General features: G+C 40.2%; 1 protein-coding gene across 1 annotated transcript in view; it reads left to right on the top strand.

Moving 5' to 3' along the window:
* The window catches only part of LOC102866678 (calponin-3-like), a gene marked incomplete at its 3' end in the record, with an annotated part of 36,268 nt that extends 18,732 nt beyond the window's left edge, over positions 1–17,536 (top strand). The window contains exons 2-7 of the mRNA XM_006882490.1: positions 11,408–11,529; positions 11,715–11,781; positions 12,989–13,126; positions 13,788–13,904; positions 16,009–16,155; positions 17,444–17,536. Coding sequence (XP_006882552.1) covers positions 11,408–11,529; positions 11,715–11,781; positions 12,989–13,126; positions 13,788–13,904; positions 16,009–16,155; positions 17,444–17,536 — 684 coding nt within the window. The remainder of the gene's footprint in view (positions 1–11,407; positions 11,530–11,714; positions 11,782–12,988; positions 13,127–13,787; positions 13,905–16,008; positions 16,156–17,443) is intronic.

Raw genomic sequence — 17,536 nt, 5'->3', positions numbered from 1 at the left:
CCTTGGGAACCCACCTGGCTCTTGATGCTGCCTGCCCTAACCCCGTAAGTACACCACCTCAGTGGAGTCTCCTCTGGGATGGCAGCCAGCTTCTCTAGCTGTAACTGAGCGGTCCTTGGCTTTTGGTGAAGGGGAACCTGGGTTCTTGTTACTACAGTTTGTTAGGGTTTCTCACAATGAGCTGCCGCTTATGCACACATCTTTGTTCTCATGATTTCCGAGGAAGGATTCCACTGGGAACCCAGCCTGTCTATTCTTACTACATCTTGTTTATGTTTGAACTTTTACAATCTACTTTTATCTGCATGTACTATGAACTTTATACTCTGAAGACTTTTCTTGATGATGAAGAAAAAATGTATATTCTTTTTGTTCTATACTTTTTTGCACTGGGCCAATTTTTAAAAGTATTTTTAAAGCTTTACATTTTTTCTGGTCATATTCACAATATTTGTATATTGAGTTAAAGGATCTGTGTATTTAAGCATTTCACTGCTAGCCCCAAGGAACTCAGTTTGAAGCCACCCACCACTTATTCCACAGGAGAAAGGTAGATAGTCTCCTCCCATGGAATTTACTGCCTCTGAAAACTTGCTGGATGGTCAATTTCAAATCCGTTTTGACTCGACAACAACAAATTACTAATTTGAAGTGGGGAAATGGTGCTGTTGCCTTACAGTTGTACCTTCCACTTTTATCAGAAGATCAACTCTAAGAGAATCTGACTTGGATGCTATTCCTCACTTGAAGGAGAAGTGATTTCCCATAGCTTTGGAATGTGTACCTGTGCCCATCAAATATTTACCAAGGTCTTTCTGTAAACTTAGTCTTGCATTCTGTTTTGACATTGTGGGAGACATGTAATCCATCTTGACATATTGTCCCAAGTGCAGTGTGATTCTTGCTGGAATTCCCTCACCATTTTCTTCTAAGATACACATATGTTTTAGTTGCTCCATTCTTTCAGTCAGTAGCAATCTGAAATAGATAAGAATCTGGGATGCAAAGGTGTTTTTATAAAAGCACATGAGCTAAGAAGTCAGGACTCTGTGTTGAGATGATCAGTGATGGGCCTGGACAGTGGTAATGACCAGTGGATGAGATGAACTAGATGAGCTTGTCTGCAGCAGAACTTTGTGAATTGTCAACTCTACACGCATAAGCTACAGCGGAACTTAGTTAAAAGAAAGTTGTGTGCTCTGTACTCAGACTGATACAAATGGAGGGTGTGAGTTCTGCTGGTCAGTCTCAGGTATTGAGATGGGCCCTTTATGGAATGAGCTTCCTCTTCACAGGGCATTGGAAGGAGGCTTCTTAGGAGGAAACAGGGTGACATGTTTAAGGTAATAGGTCACACTCGAGTCTTCCTTATTCATTGTCTAACTTTCAGATGTGCAGGAAGCAATTTAAAATATAAGTTGATTGAAGACTAATCTGTATATTGTGATCTTAGTGAAGAGTATCGAATATATCATGGACTAGCAGAACAGCAAACAAAATCTCTTGACGGAAGTGCAACCAGAGTGCTCCTTAGAGGCAAAGCTGATGAAATCTTACTTTGGTCATCTTTCAGAAGGAAATAGTCCTTTGAGAGAGACATCATGCTGTGAAAGGTAAAGGGTAGGGCAAAGAGAGAAAGACCCTCAACCAGATGGATTGATTAAGTGACTCCCAATGGCAGAGGGCAGAGTTCAGGTCTGTAGTTCATAGGGTTGGTATGAGTTGGAGTCAACTGCAACAACAGGTCACGCTGGAATTAGGTGCTGAAGTGTTTGAAGTTCCCCTTCAGATACTTATGCTCTTCAGCCTTCTGTATCACCAAGGTGAATACTTTAAGTCTGGAAACTTATTTACATGTATTAAGTATATATAGCCCTGGTGTACAAGTTGCCGTCCGGCGGTCGCTTGTGGTTGCTGTGAGGCTGAACCCTGTGTCAAATGAGTTAATGGTTGGCTACCCAATGCAGACCGAGAGTGGGGTGGAGCTCCCCGATTAAACAAGCGTGGAAGGAGGAGTGGCATCCACTTCCATAATAGCTTGCCTCTGGAAACCCTATGAACTTGGAGAGAGGATGAAAGGCACCCAAGCGTCAAGGACTCTCCTTCATAGGGTCGCTATGAGTCACCTGTGACTCGACGGCACTTAACAACAACAACAACAACATGTATTAAGTAGGAGAGAGATTTAAGGCAGCTGAAAAACGGGGGAGCTTGTTTATTTTCTTTGCATAGGGTATTAAGAATCACAAGTGACTTTAAAAATGAAAAGGCACGAAGCATCTTGGTATTTAAGAATAAAGTGGCCTCACTATCTGAATCTTTGTGGGGACTACTTTGAGATGGTAGTAGCCCTATACAATCTATTTTCCTTTTATTTTGAATGACCCACTAAACTATCAAGTTGTTTTGGTTAGCAGCTAATGCTGTGCTGCCAGGCCTCCTTTTATTTTAAACATCTTAACATTTTATGTAATATTTATATGTGTCTGCACTAGAATGTAAGCTAAGAAAAGACTTTGTTTTTGAATGATGCCTGATATGTAGTTGGTAATATTTGAATAAAAATAAAAAACAAAACCAAACACCAAAAGGAAGTAGTCATGGAGGAAGACTTGAAGAAATAACCAAAGACACACAAGAATTTCTTGAAAGAAAGAGAAGCAGATGTTGAATATGATTTTACTTAACAAGTTTAGGGTAATTTTTGTTTTTCACATGGCTTGAAAAGTGGGAGCCTAATGAGAATTTAGGAAACTATAGTGGCATAGAAAATGGTCTTGCCCCACCCTCTAGGGCCACAACTCTGATGGTTCAAATTTACTAGGAGCAAACTCTAAGGGAGAAAGGTGGGTGGTCTTCCGTACAGTCTACAGCTTCAGATGCCCAATGGAGGGTTAGCTACGAGTGGGTTCTGATTTAATGGCAACAAGAGGAGTGAAGGAAAATTTAGGCACAACTGACATTTAAGAGACACTTTTGTGACTACCAGAGACAACAACCTGGAGTTACCTGATCAGCAATTCAAACCTACAGCTGTTTCACAGGGAAAAAATACAGCAGTGAGCTTCCTTTAAGTTTACAGCCTTGGAAACCCTGTGAGACAGTTCTTTTCTTTTCTGTGGGGTTTCTGTGGGTTGAAATCAACTTGACAGCAATAGGTTTGGGTTGTGTTGTTTGTTTCCCCTTCTATTTTGTTTTCCATTTTTACAAGCATTGCAGGGAGCAGTGTATTGATGGAGATTGTCTGGAGGATAGAGGACACATAGTCTTCATTCTTCTGTAGATACTGGAATGTATTTCTGAGTGCACGCTAGACCTTCACTCAGCTGCCATACATAACCATTATCTCTCTTAGCCAGATGAACCCCAGCCTTTTTCTGATTTACACTTTGTCGGAATGCTTCTGCAGGAATAGTGCTTTTTCAGCTCTGTTATTCCTTAACCCTTTTTGGGATTCTAGGAAAAGGAGTTCTCAAATCTTAGTGCCTGGAAGGAGATGGCTGTTTTTTAGCAACCTATTGGTTTGTCTATCTTTTACTAGTAGCCAATTTAGGCCTTCGTGGTTTGTATATTTGAAGAGGTGTTTGTTTTGTTTCGTCCTGGTGATGTTGAATGTTAAGTCCTGTTGTTCTTATGTGCCATTGAGTCTATCACAACTCATAGAGACCCTATGAACAACGGATCTGAACCTTGCTTTGTACTGTGTTATCCTCATCTCTGATATACTTGAGCCCATTGTTACAATCACTGTGTCAGCCCACCTATCCACGGATCTCCCTCTCCTTCACTGACCCTCCACCTTTCCAAGCATGATGTCCTTTTCCAAGGACTGACTTCTCCTAACAACATCCCCAAAGTATGGGAGATGAAGCTTTATCTTCCTTGCGTTGTAGGAGCACCTTGGTGATCAAGAGTTTCATTGCTAACTCAGACAGGTGGCTCGAATCCATGATGGGCGGTCTTTTCCCATATGACTAACAGCCTCCAAAAACTCATTACAGTGTCAGCTCTGGGTTGGTTCTGACTCAAAGACAAGGAGTTTGAGTTTTATTTCAAGCCCTAGCAGGGAATAATGTCCAGACCAGTTTGAACCTACTCTGACCAGTGAGTGGTCTGTGTCCATACAGATTGTTGTTGACTGGGAACGACCTGATCCAGTCTGTCTATTCTGTTACTTGGGACCTCAGTGAATGGAAAAAAATGACCTGGGACCTAACCAAAAATCTCTAATATAGATGCACATGGTCTAGGGAAAGGACTGTGCACTTTGGGGAAGAGAGACAGATTTGTACTTTCACTTATCATGTTTTTTAACATGTTGTCAATATTGTTTTCCCCTCAAAAGCCTTTTTAGACATTTTCCCTGATTGCCTAATTGCCCTCATTATCTGCCAAATTAAATACCAAGGGATAAGGTTTTTCTGGGTAAGGCTTAGCTTTGGAGGGCCACAAATCATTGCACTATCTGAGATTTTTTTGGTACCCTCAACCAGACCCCTGGAATGAACCAGTTGTTCCCACTTGGGGATGATATCACCCCCATTAAGAATACGTACTGCTTCTATTTCTACATCATTCAATTATTATTTATTTTTACAGCATGCAAATATTCTAAAGAAGAAAGTGAAGACTAAAGTCACATAGCTAGCAAGGGTTGAGCTACACAGAAGGCGACTCCTGACTGATGCTCCTAGCAGTTATTATCAGAGAGCATGAGGGATGAGCAAAAGGCTGGTGGCAGGCCTGGGGCGGTGGCCCCCGACTTGGACACAGGGAGGGAAGAGTAGGAGCCATTGAAGGCTCTAGGGAACAGCACAAGCAGAGGACAGAATCCCAGGGACATCAGCCATATCAGGTGTTGGGAGGGCTTTTCTCACCCTGAGATTGTATTTAGTAAGAGTGACATGATTGGGGACCTGTAATGAGGAACCCTCCAGCAGCTGTGCCCAGATGGGATTTCATTCAGCCTTGAATCCTGTAGAAATGTCATTTCACAACCAATGCCTTGATGGAGAAAAGATTGGGGAACACCACTTTAGGGAATTTAGCAAAGATGGAGGGTGAGGAGAAGGGAGGCCAAGTGAAAAATCTTGGAGCACAGTAAAGAAAACGATGTTTATAAACCATTCAGAATGAGTCATTTTTAGAGTGAAGTTTCCATGAAGTATTGATGAGATGAATATAGATTATTGTTACTCCTCCATTGATTTTCTTATTCAGGGAAGAAATTATCATTTTCCTCCGTTGTTTAGAAATTAAGACTTTGCAAAGAGGAAAACGGCATATAAATTTTATTGGTCAGTGCTCACTTTTTAATTGCTTTCAAGTCTCTTTATTTTAGAAGATATATAAATATAATGATTAAAAAGTACTATCTATAGTTTAAAGAGTATAATCATATTTACATGGGAAATGAGCTGATAATCCTTTTAATGGAAAAAAAATTTCCATTTCTAGCTCTAGTGGTGTAGTACATGTGTGTTAGGCTACTAACCTAAAGGCCAGCTGTTCGAGTCCACCGTCCTACACAGGAGTAAGATGGATAGTTTCCTCCTATAAAGAGTATGTGAAACTCCTCCTGTAAAGGTTTGATGGTAATATGCAACAATGAATGAGCAAAAATCCAACTTTTCTGTAAACTTTTGTTAAAAAAAATAAAGAAAAATTTTAAAAAAAGATTTGCTGGTAAACCTGATAGAAGGAAATAGGGAATAAATAATGAACAGTGCATTGGAACAGATGAAGGGAAGAACTGTTCAAAAGGAATATATGATTAGGCATTATTTGTATGACAGGGGTCCAGAATAAGAGATTCATAGCAAAGTGGACAGGGAGGGGGAGAGAGGAGATTATGCATATTTTGTTTTTTTATGTGAACTATGGGGATAGGAAGGAAAATGTGCAACAATGAATGAATGAACTTTAAAAAAAAATCATGATGGAGGATCTCAGTGAGTGACTCTGCTTAATGACGGTGTGTATAGTACAATTTGAAAAGAGGGGTTTTTTTCCTATAAGGTTTTTTAAAAGGAGGCTATAACTCACCTGAGAGACAGATGGTCTCTTTGGGTACATAGCAAATCTCTGTGTGAACTATGCCATTAGTTCTCCCTTAAGATTTATCATAAAACCTCTCCCAGCCAAAAGTGCCTTCTTTTTGGGAGGTGTTTATTTCTTTCTTCCTCTCTGCCTGCATGCTTTTGCCCTTTCACCCACGTAATCTTTTATAATAACAACAAAATTTTCATATGTATATAATTTTGTTTTCTGATAACCTTGAAGAGAGCTCTGATCTGTTAGTCCTTGGAGCTATGCTTATAAGGCCAAGGCTGAGCTTCCACCAGCCACTCCCTTGGGAGAAAGATGGGCAGCTTTTCCTCATGTGATTTACAGTCATGGAAACCTACTGGATGGTCAGCTAGGGGTCAGAACCACTGTGAGAAGGGGGAGGGGAGGGGTTTTGATTGGAGGAGGAGATGCCTTATCCAAGGATGTTTTATTGGGGGTGTCATACATGTAATGGCTTCTTCCTGCTTATAGAGGCAAAGTGTGTCCCTTTGATAGAACTTTCTAACCCCACTTGGTAATGTAGACCAAAAGGCTTTCGGTTTGAATTCATTAGTGGCTCTGTGGAGAAAGATGGGCTGTCCCACCTCTGTAATATTTATAGCCGCAGAAACCTGACAGAGAGCTGCTCAGTGGAAATGACTTGAAAGTAGTGAGTTTGATTTGGTATAGTTACATTCCAGAGATAGCAGGCCTCCAGTGCACCATGATCCTCAGAGAGGGTGATGTGAAAGGTAGTTTCCTCTTATTTGACAAGGGAAATAGAATATTGTTTTTTCCCACTAAGAGAAGTATAAAAAGCTATTAATGGACATTGACAGGAACTGTAACCAAGTGTGACCAAAACCACTTGTGCTTTTAAAACTCACTGGTGGTTTTCACTGCTTAATTCATTGCCGTCAGTCAAGTTGGAACTAATTCATAGATGGTCTCCAGGCAGGTTTTAGAGTCTGTCAGTCACACTGGAGAAGCTTACTCATCTGACTCCCAGAGCTGCTGGTGGATCAGACCTCCAGAGAGCCATGACCTTTGGGTTCGCAGCGCAGCTCCCTACGGACTAAGTCAGCAGAGCTCCTAGCTGTGGAGTTGACTGGAACTCATGGCCCTGTGAACACCAGATTTGCACCTTATTCCAGCCTGTGTTACCCTCACAATCTCCACCACACCCAAGGCCATTGTTATAGTCACTGTGTCAATCCATCTCCTTCAGAATCTTCTTTTCTTTTGCTGACCCCCTACCCTTCCTTCCTTGATATTTTGCCCCAAGAATTGGCTCTTCCTGGTAAGATGCCTGAAGTGTGTGTGATAAAATTGTAGCATCTTTGTCTCTAAGAAGCCCAGTGGCTGCACTTTCTCCAAGATGTATTTGTTGTTGGGTATATTCAACACTCTTCACCAACACCTCAGTTCAAAGACAGTGATTCTTTGATCTTCCTTCTTCATTGTTGATCTTTGAAATGCATAGGAAGCAATTGAAAATACTATGGCTCAGATCAGGTGCACTGTAGTCTGTAAGTTGATATCCTTGTTCTTTGTCACTTTGAAGAGATCCTTGATAGCAGATTTTCCCAGTTCAACCCATCTTTTGATTTCTTGACTGGTGTTACTATGGGTGTTGTTTATGGATCCAAGTAAGATGAAATCCTTGACCACTTCATCTGTTTTCCTTCTGTCATGATTTTGCTTCTTGGTCCATTGGTGAGGATTTTTGTTTTCTTGATGTTGACATGTAATCCATATTGAAAGCTATAGTCTTTGATACTCTACAGCAAATCTTTTACTTGAAGCAAGCAAGCCTGTATTATCTGTGTAATAGTGTACTTATATGCACTCAAAATATATGCTCAGCATATAGATTGAATAGGTCTGGAGAAAAGATACAGCCCTGATGCACACCTTTCCTGATACTTAAAACATTGTCTACCGTTATGACAATTCCTTCTTAGTCTATGAATAGGTTTCACAGCACAGTTTAAATGTTCTGGAAGTCTTATTCTTCTCAGTGTTTGTTATGAACCACAAAGTCAAATGCCTTTGGATAGTCGGTAAAACACAACATCCTTCTTGTGTTCTCTGCTTTCAGCCAAGATCTACCAGACATTAGCAATGATATTGCTAGTTACACGGTCACTTCTGAAGCCAACTTAATTTTCTGGCAGTTCTTGTTGATGTAGTTGTTCTAGCCATTTTAAGTCATTATCAGTCTGGTTTTACTTGCATGTGATAATCCAGTAATTTCAGCACTCTATTGTCTTTTTTTTTTAATTGAATCATAAGGATTTCTGTTCCTATGCATACAGATGTCCAAAGTATGTCAGACGAAGCTTCAGAATCCTTGCCTCCAAGGAGCAGCCAGATTTCACCCTCTCCATGATTAACCTGGCTTTAGGGCTACGGGTATCATTGTCGATGTCAGATGTTTCATGGCTGAAAGGAGAGAGTACCAGAAAGATATTTATTTGTGCTTTATTGACTTTGCAAAGGCATTCGTTTGGATCAAAACAAATTGTGGCTGACATTAAGAAACCTGTACCTAGACCAAGAAGTTGTTGTGCCAACAGAGCAAGAGAACACTGCAAAATCAAGAAAGGAGTGTCTTAGGGATGTATCCTGTCTTGTAACTTTTCTATTGATATGCTGAACAGATCATTAGAGAGGGTGCACTTTATGAAGAAGAATGTGGCCTCAGGATTGGAGGAGGACTCATCACTGCAGATGGTACGGCCCCGCTTGCTGAAATTGAGGAGGACTTGATGTGCTTGCTTCAGAAAATCAAGGATGTAATATGGGTTGCATCCAACATTGGGCTAAAAAGAATCCTCACCACCTGGCCAAATGGAAATACCGTAATAGATGGAGAAAAGTTTGAAAGTTGCTACCGGTTTTATCTTGCTCAGATCCACAAACAACACCCTTGGCACCAGCTGTCAGGAAATTGAAAGAGGAGTTGGATTGGGAAATTGTTTAGGGTCTTTCCAGATTGCTAAAGAACAATGATGTTAGTATAGGGACTAAATTTTGCCAGATACAAGCCATGGTCTTCTCATTTGCTTACTATGCATCTAAGAGTTGGACAGTTACTAAGGACACTAAGTGACTAAGTGACAGAAGAATCAATGCTTTGAGTTGTGATGATGAGAACAGTATTGAACATACCATAGACCACCAAGAGAACAAACAGGTCTGTCCTGCAGGAAGTGCTCCTTAGAGGCAAAAATTTTGAAGCTCCATCTCACATACTTTGGGCATATTGTCAGGAGGGGCTAGTCCTTGGAGAAGGACATCATGCTTGGAAGGGTGGCAGGTCAGTGCAAGAGAGGAAGATACTGGATAAGATGAATTGACACAGTGACTGGAGCAATGGGGTCAGGTGTGTCAGAAATGGTGAGGTTTGCTCAGAATAGAGCAAGGTTCACAGCCATTGTTCTGAACCTTGTCCTGTCCTGTCATAGGTCTCTAGAGTTGTAGTCAAGTCAGTGGTACATAACTAGTACAACAATGCCCTTGATGCCACCTCTAGTCTTCAGTCATTGGTGTTCAGTATGTCAAATCTCTGCTTGAGATGGTTTCTAAATTCTGTTAAGATACCTCCGTGAGTTAAATGTACGCTGGTCAGATGCTTGCATGTGTATCCTACCACATGATTCAGACTGGGGCCTCTACCCAGCACCAGGGACCTTGGCATTTTGCAGCGTTGACCCTGTTCCTCAGTGACTAGTGCTCACTGGAATGTAAAGAGTTGTGGTGAAGATACTGCGATGCCATTTCATTTCTTTGGTAATTGAACCTAATTATTTTTGTGGTAAGACATTTCTCCCATTGATTTCCAACAATGCTGTAACTGACTCCAGGCTCAGATCTAGTTACACATTTTTTGTCTTAATCCCCATGTACATGGCCTAGAGGCCGATAGTCTCAGCTATGCTAAGTGAGAAAATGATCCGTGAGCTGTTTTTGTTTCACTTTATTTTCTGGGTTTGTTGTTGTTGAGAATATACACAGATCATATAGTCAACCAGATCCTACAATATAGTTCGGGTGACTTTGAATACATTTATTGAAATGCATGCAACCATTTTTTGCCTTTCTGAGTTGCCCCCTTAGGGAGAGGACTGCTCCTTAAACCAAACTGCTTCCTATCTACACTGCTTCTGGGGTCGATTTGATCTCCTGTAGATAGTTCTTGAAAGAGCATAGTGCTCCAGGCAGACATGCTGTATCAGTTAAGGTTAGCTATTGTTTGGTTTTAAGAAGACTTCAGGAGAGATTTTGTGTTCCTGATCTAAAGATTCTCATTACAGTTGTTTTTTGGTGTTCATCCAGCATCCATAGCCCCAGAAGCAGGTGTTTGTAATAAATAACTCTGACCATCTTCTTTAAGATTTATTGGATGGGAATAGCTGAAGAACTTGTTTGAACTTTATTCTATTAGGGGTCTAATTATGACTGGGAATGCTAATGGGCTCCAGAAGGACTTGTGCTACTAGTCCAGAGGTGGGACTTCTTGAGCAGTTGGAATCCACCTTGGGAGAAAGATGGGCAGTCACCTCTCATGTGATTTGCAGCCTTCAAAAGGCCACTGAAGGGTCAGTTGTGAGTCAACTCCAACCCAGCAACAATGTCAAGAGATTCCCCCCCCCCTTTTTAACAGTTACATTCTAAAAAAATAGATTTAGCATGCATAATCTTGGATACAAAGGCTTATCCTGCATATAAGGAGTTTAATAATGGATAAATGCAAAAATTAAACTCATTGTCTTTGAGTCAGAACCAATTCATAACCAACCCTCCAGTGGGTTTTCAGAGGCTGTAAATCACATGGGAGGAGATTGCACATCTTTTGACTGTAGAGAAGCTGCTAGGTGGATTTGAACCACCTGATTTTGGGTTGACAGTGCAACTCCTTGCCCACTAGCCAGGGTGTAGGATCCATAGAGTTTAAAGTTGTGGATAGTGCTATATTATAATGTCTGTAAATGACAGCCCATAATGTAATATGTGACCATAGTTACTTTGTGCATGATATGAAAGATTTTAATCATGTTTTCTTCTTAAGCCTAGAAGTTTGGTGGGGTTCCCACCCCCATGTGCAATTCAGAATTTTGTATGACCATCTTAACCAAACATTTTTGATTAGCTATTGAAGCTGTAATAGTTAGTTAGACTTGCCAGTGAAATCTATCATGTGTACTTGATTGCATGTCACAGCTGTGGTTGTAATGAATAATAAAAGCAGAGCCAAGTGGTATTGAGTCAGCAGTTTTTTAATACTTCAGAGAAAATTTCTTCTTTTTTTTTTTTTAGAAAATTTCTTCTAACGTTTCCTGAACTTGCATTTCAGATTGCATCCAAGTATGATCATCAGGCAGAAGAAGACCTTCGCAACTGGATAGAAGAGGTGACAGGCATGAGCATCGGCACCAACTTCCAGCTGGGCTTAAAAGATGGCATCATCCTCTGCGAGTAAGTTAAGATTTGACTCCTCTCCTCTCCATAGGCCTCTGCCCTCCCTGCCTCCAAGGCTAAGGTGAAACTCATCTGTTAATGTTTTTAATGTGTTTCTTTACTGATGTTAAAGGGACCAAATTTGCAATCTAGTCTCTGGTTCTTTCTGACAAATTATGTGTCATTTCTATTTTTCTTTTTAGACTTATAAACAAACTACAGCCTGGCTCAGTAAAGAAGGTTAATGAGTCTTCATTAAACTGGCCTCAGGTAACAGTCCAACTACCTACTTCCTATTCTAGCTGGTTGCTCTTTATGCGGTGAAACTTACTCTTTCTCATTGTCTTTGGGTTGGAACTGACTCACAGCTGACCGACCCGTTCAGGAGCTTTCCATAATAGAAAGAGACTGCCGATCTTTCTCCTTCAGAGTAACTGGTGGATTCGAACCATCTACCTTTGGGCTGCCAGTGCAACTCCTTACCCACTGGGCCATGGAAGCTCCCTTGGTGAGAGCTAACTATATTGTGATGTCAGCTCTAACACATTTTATCAAGTATGACCTTAACTTATCAATATCAATGTGACTAAATAATAAAATCTGATATATAATTTCTAGTATGTATTTTGTGGTATAAGGGAATGAGCAGTTATTCACAGTAGCAAAGATGGAAGAAATACAAGTGTCTCAACGAATGAATAGAAACTATGGCACAATCACACAATGGAGTTTTACTGGAGTATTACACAACATTGAAAAACAATGAACTTATAAAACATTATACAACATGGGGGGCCTGGAGGACATGTTTAGTGAAATATCTCAGTAACAAAAGGACAAATTTTTTTAACACTGCTGTTATAAAATAGGATAGACGTGGGGGAGTTGGGGAGAGAATGGAAAAAGAATGGGTAGATAATGAATACTGCAGTAGAACAGATAAGGGGAATAACTGAAAGGAATATGAGTAGACATTATATGTATGACAACACTCTGGAACAAGGGGTGCTTTGCAGGTTGGGTTGGAGGAGGGGGAGAAAAAATGTGTAATAATAGATTAAAAAATAATAAAATTTAAAAAAAAACAGAAAAAGAGAATGAGTATTTAACCTCAAATTTCTTTTAGAATTAAAACAACATAATTATTAATAAGAATGTTTACATACTTTCAAGCAAAAAGGAATCTAAGCTGGATGACTCTGGCAACTTACTTGAAAACATTTAAGTAAGATCTTTGTCTTTTAAGAGTTGACAAAACTTGTCTGCTTAAAAATATCCACAAGACTATTGGGAGATACTTTTTTAAAAAACTCTCCTTCTCCAGAGTGAGCTGGGTTTGGTTTGATGTGATCACAAATTCTTGCCAAGCTCTCTGCCTGGCATTGTGTAATTAACTAGACATGGAGATACAGGATTCTTAAAGATTATAGATGTCCATATGTACCTACAAAAGTCATATGACTGTTTTCCCTTATAGTTGGAGAATATTGGCAACTTTATTAAAGCTATTCAGGCTTATGGCATGAAGCCACATGACATATTTGAAGCGAATGATCTCTTTGAGAACGGAAACATGACCCAGGTTCAGACTACACTGGTGGCTCTCGCTGGTCTGGTATGTATGTCTTTAATGACTGATTTTAAAGGAATCCTGACCATTTTAGTGATGAGTTATGTTCTTGTTTTCCCACAAGGGATCAGACCTTTGAGGAGGGGCTTGTTCCATAATTATTCACTCTGTGGAAAAGTCGCTGATGTCAGCTCCCTTAGCCTAAATAATCAGAACACTCCCATTTCAGAATTTCCTGTAGTGCCAATAGCCTTAACCTTTTAATAACCAAAATATTTACTACTCTGAAATTTGTCTCATGTGTTTTCGGTAAGGGAGGATACTGAAATCGAGGTAAAACAAAAAAAAAATTTTTTTTGTGGTAATAATGGATTTTTATGTAATTATAAAAGACACATATGTCCTGTGGTAACTGTGGTAGAATCATGAGGTGAAAACCATTCAGACGTGTGTGATTGTATAAGGGCCCTCATAGGAGGTAGCATAGAATCTTTTTAAAAAAATCAGGGAGGTGGGAAATCTTGGTGAAAGATACATATGCTGTGCGGCACCACAAAGCCTAAAAATGTCCTTAATTTCACTCTTGGATCTAACCTAGCGAAGCTTTCATTTATGGGACAGTATCATTTCTTTGTTGTTTTGAAAATCACTTGTCAGACTCTCCTTTTCAGTGTTCTGTTAACCTAGTGTGCATGTTTCTGTATAGGCTAAAACAAAAGGATTTCATACAACCATTGATATTGGAGTTAAGTATGCAGAAAAACAAACAAGACGTTTTGATGAAGGAAAATTAAAAGCTGGCCAGAGTGTAATTGGCCTGCAGGTAAGCGTGTGAGGTTGCTTTTTCAGTTACTTAATTAAATGCTATTGATTTCTCACCATGACACAGTGAACTAACAATGGGTTTGGGCATATCAGAAATCATGAGAGTGGCACAGGATAGTCCTAAGAACAACAATATACAAGTCATTAACTCCTAAGTAAAAGATAGATATAAGTATTATAATGTAGATTTGGAATTAGAGACTTTGTTCATGAAATGTCTTAAAAAGTCCATTAGATAAAATCCCTATTGTGTTGTCAGTTTTCTTTGTATTTTTTTATCCTCCCAGGTAATTTTTTTTTTTTAAATGTACTTCATAGACTGGTAAATGTTACTTGCCAGATGATGCCATTTTACCAGCCTCAGTGCCGGAGTCATTCACTTGTTCTTGTGCAGCCTGATACAGGATCCTAACCCTGTTACATTTTACAATTTAATTTGTGGGGAGTAGTTTGTGTTGCTCCCATGTAGAGTATTGCAAAATGCCAAATTTATGGTCAAAGTACCAATTTGATAATCCCCCCCCTTTTTTTTCTTTCTAGTTTGGGGGGAAAAGCTTACAGAATTTATACACATTTTTGTTTTGTAACGATTGGTTGGAATTCCCCTCAAGTACATTACTGCTCTCTTCCTCTTCCCTTGTGTTCCTTCTGTCCATTTGTCCATCTTTATGCCCCTTCCTGCCTTCCGAGCCGTGTTTTTGCACAAGTGCCAGACGGCCCTATTGTTCTTGTATGACTGATGTTTTGAGACATTCTTCTCTGGTGTTATTGTTCATCTTTAGGTCTTCCTGCTGGTCATTCAGGGTGCTCTGCTGGCCTGATAGATAGGGAATCGCACACCAACCCAAAGACATACAGATATCGAATCCACCACCTGCTATGCAGGAGAAGGATGGGCAGTCTCCTGCCTTGTTCTTTACAGCCCCTGAAAACCCTCTAGAGGGTCCGCTTTGAGGCTATTCTGACTTGACAACGTTATGGTTTGAGATTTGACTCTTCAATCTGTTGCACACACCTGCCTATAAGATAAAGGAGGTGGAATGTTACATGTGTGTAAATTGATATGTCAGATTGCTGGGATTGTAATGACTTCTCCTTACCCTCCTCTTTTTATGTGTATATGTTTCCTGAACCTTTCCTAACGAATAAGTTTTACTTTTAGTAATCAAGTTTTAGGGTTTTGTTTTGTTTTGTTTTGTTTTTAGTAAATCTTGGTTATAAGGGAGAAAAACCAGCAGCACAAATGTGTCCCTAAGCCATAGAACAAGGTGTGCTGGTTGAGCTTGCGGCCATACTGTTCTCGGTGGGAATGTGAAGTTAATCATTGTCCGTCTGACCCCGAGGGTTTTACTCTGGCCGGGTTCAGATTCCACTTGCTGCCTGTTTGCAGCCCTGCTCAGTGTCACGAGCATGCAAGGAATAAAATGCAGGGATTCCCGTCCCCTCCCCCCCCATGAAAATGTTGGTAATTGTGATGAAACTTGAAGCAGCCTTATTTAAGCTCCCAGAACAGACACCTGGTACTTGCTTTCACATTTTTTGCAAAACACAAACCTGTCCTCTGTAGAGTGATTCAAGCTCCTCAAGGGCAGAGTAGAACCACCCTAATAGTTTCAACGCTTTATCTTTTTAAAATTCCATTTTCATCTGTATGGAACCAGAGTGCCGCCACATCTTCCTCAAAGGTCAAACCACTGATCTTTCGGTTTAAAACACTACTACCTGAGCTCCTTAAGCAAAACAGATGAGTAGAAAAGCATCTGTTGCTCGGTTCAAGACTGTATGTGTCTTTTAAAAATGGTTAAGGCCTGTGCTCCTTCATTTGGTTATCTGTATGACCGAGGGAAGAGTAACAGGGAAAAAGAAATGTAATTGTGCCTCCGTGGTAAGTTTTTAGGCCCATTCTTCTTGTTATGAAAAAATATAAAACAGCTTTTGTCTTCAGTTGACCTAGAGTCTTTCCACATTAGGAGGAGGTATTGTTGGTTGTACCAAGAGGTGAGGTAGAAGTGGGGTCTCTTTAGTGAAGCAAATGCAATGACATGTGTCTGGGCTAGTGATCTCTGGTAATTGGTGCTGATTTATTTTTTCCCCCTTGAAAGATGGGAACCAACAAATGTGCCAGCCAAGCAGGGATGACAGCCTATGGGACCAGGCGGCATCTTTATGATCCCAAGATGCAAACTGACAAACCTTTTGACCAGACCACGATTAGTCTGCAGATGGGCACTAACAAAGGGGCCAGCCAGGTAAGTGCCTCTCCCAGAGAGTGCAGAGGGGCTCTTTACTCGGATGAAGTACAAAGTTGGTAGTTTCTGATATAACTATTCAGAGTCTGTTCTTTCAGGAAAACAAATTTTACCGAGGCAGAAAAAGAAAAAAAGAATTTTTCTGTTGCAGTTGAAGTAGGAACGTGGGCTTTTGTGGCAATTAGAGTAACTGGCCTTTCTGCCAACACAGAAGAGAAAGTATATATTTTACAGGACTTTTGCTTCAATTGCCATTTTAAAAATTGCTCATTTAAATGCTTAGTGATCTATGGTGGTTTGTCTGACCCGACCCAACCGACACACACACAGCCCCCCACACCCCTGTCCCTCAGGAGAATTCCTTCATTAAGTTGGCAGGTAAAAGTATCATGTTCTACTAAGAACTGTTTATCTGAAATACTTATTAAATGTGTGGCTACAAATAAAAAATGCACTGTAGTGAAAATGCTATATCGTATAACCGTTGCCAAGCTTTTGTTTGTTTCATTTTGTTCAAAATAGATCACCAGAAAAATGAGTTTGTTAATATATCATTTGAAAGTAGACTGGTCTCGTATCCAGTGGACGTTAATGGAAAGCTCGAAAAATCTTTTTTTTTTGTTGCTTTACACAAGGCACTGCAGCTCTCTAGCTCTCTCATTGCTGCCACTGATGTTTGCCCATTTAAGAACTTGGAATCTTGGAAGTGTTTGTTTGACACCTAAATGGCGAAGCCAAGGATGAGCTACTTTACTATGAAGAGAATAATGGCTATCCTGAAGTGGCTGGCCTTGTGTCTTTTGAGAATCAAGATCTTAGGATTGTACGATAGAAGGGGGGTGGGGGGGGGAATGGTTAACTGTATTATAAGCTTTTGGAATTGACCACCTGGAAAGTGTATTTGGTAATAAGAGGCAATCAAAGACAACTTTTAGATGTGGAGTATAGTACTTTATGTATATTCTTTGTGTTTCATCCTCTCATAAATGCAAAGTAAATACTAGTGTCTCAGTTTCACACATCAGAAACAATCTAAAATGTTAACTTGCATGAGACCACACAGTGACTTTATAGCTGAACAGGAATTTGAACAGGCTGATATAATCTAGCTCCAAAACCAATGAGTATTACTTCATAAGCATGATTTCAGTAAGAGTGACTTGAGGTCAGCCGGAACTAAATGATAAAGCGGTTGTACCTGTGTTAGTGTTCAATGTGATTTTTCGTAAGAGTCACAAGAACAGATGCTTAGCTTCAATGTAATGTTTATGCTATGTTCTACTACTAGGCGGGGATGTTGGCACCAGGGACCAGAAGAGACATCTATGATCAGAAGCTAACATTACAACCAGTGGACAACTCAACAATTTCTCTACAGATG

This window comes from Elephantulus edwardii, unplaced genomic scaffold (assembly GCF_000299155.1).
Source record: "Elephantulus edwardii isolate Elephantulus edwardi_28Jun2011 unplaced genomic scaffold, EleEdw1.0 scaffold00020, whole genome shotgun sequence".
NCBI lineage: Eukaryota > Metazoa > Chordata > Mammalia > Macroscelidea > Macroscelididae > Elephantulus > Elephantulus edwardii.
The sequence above is the reverse complement of the archived record's forward strand: the minus strand, read 5'-3'. Positions and strand labels throughout refer to the sequence as shown.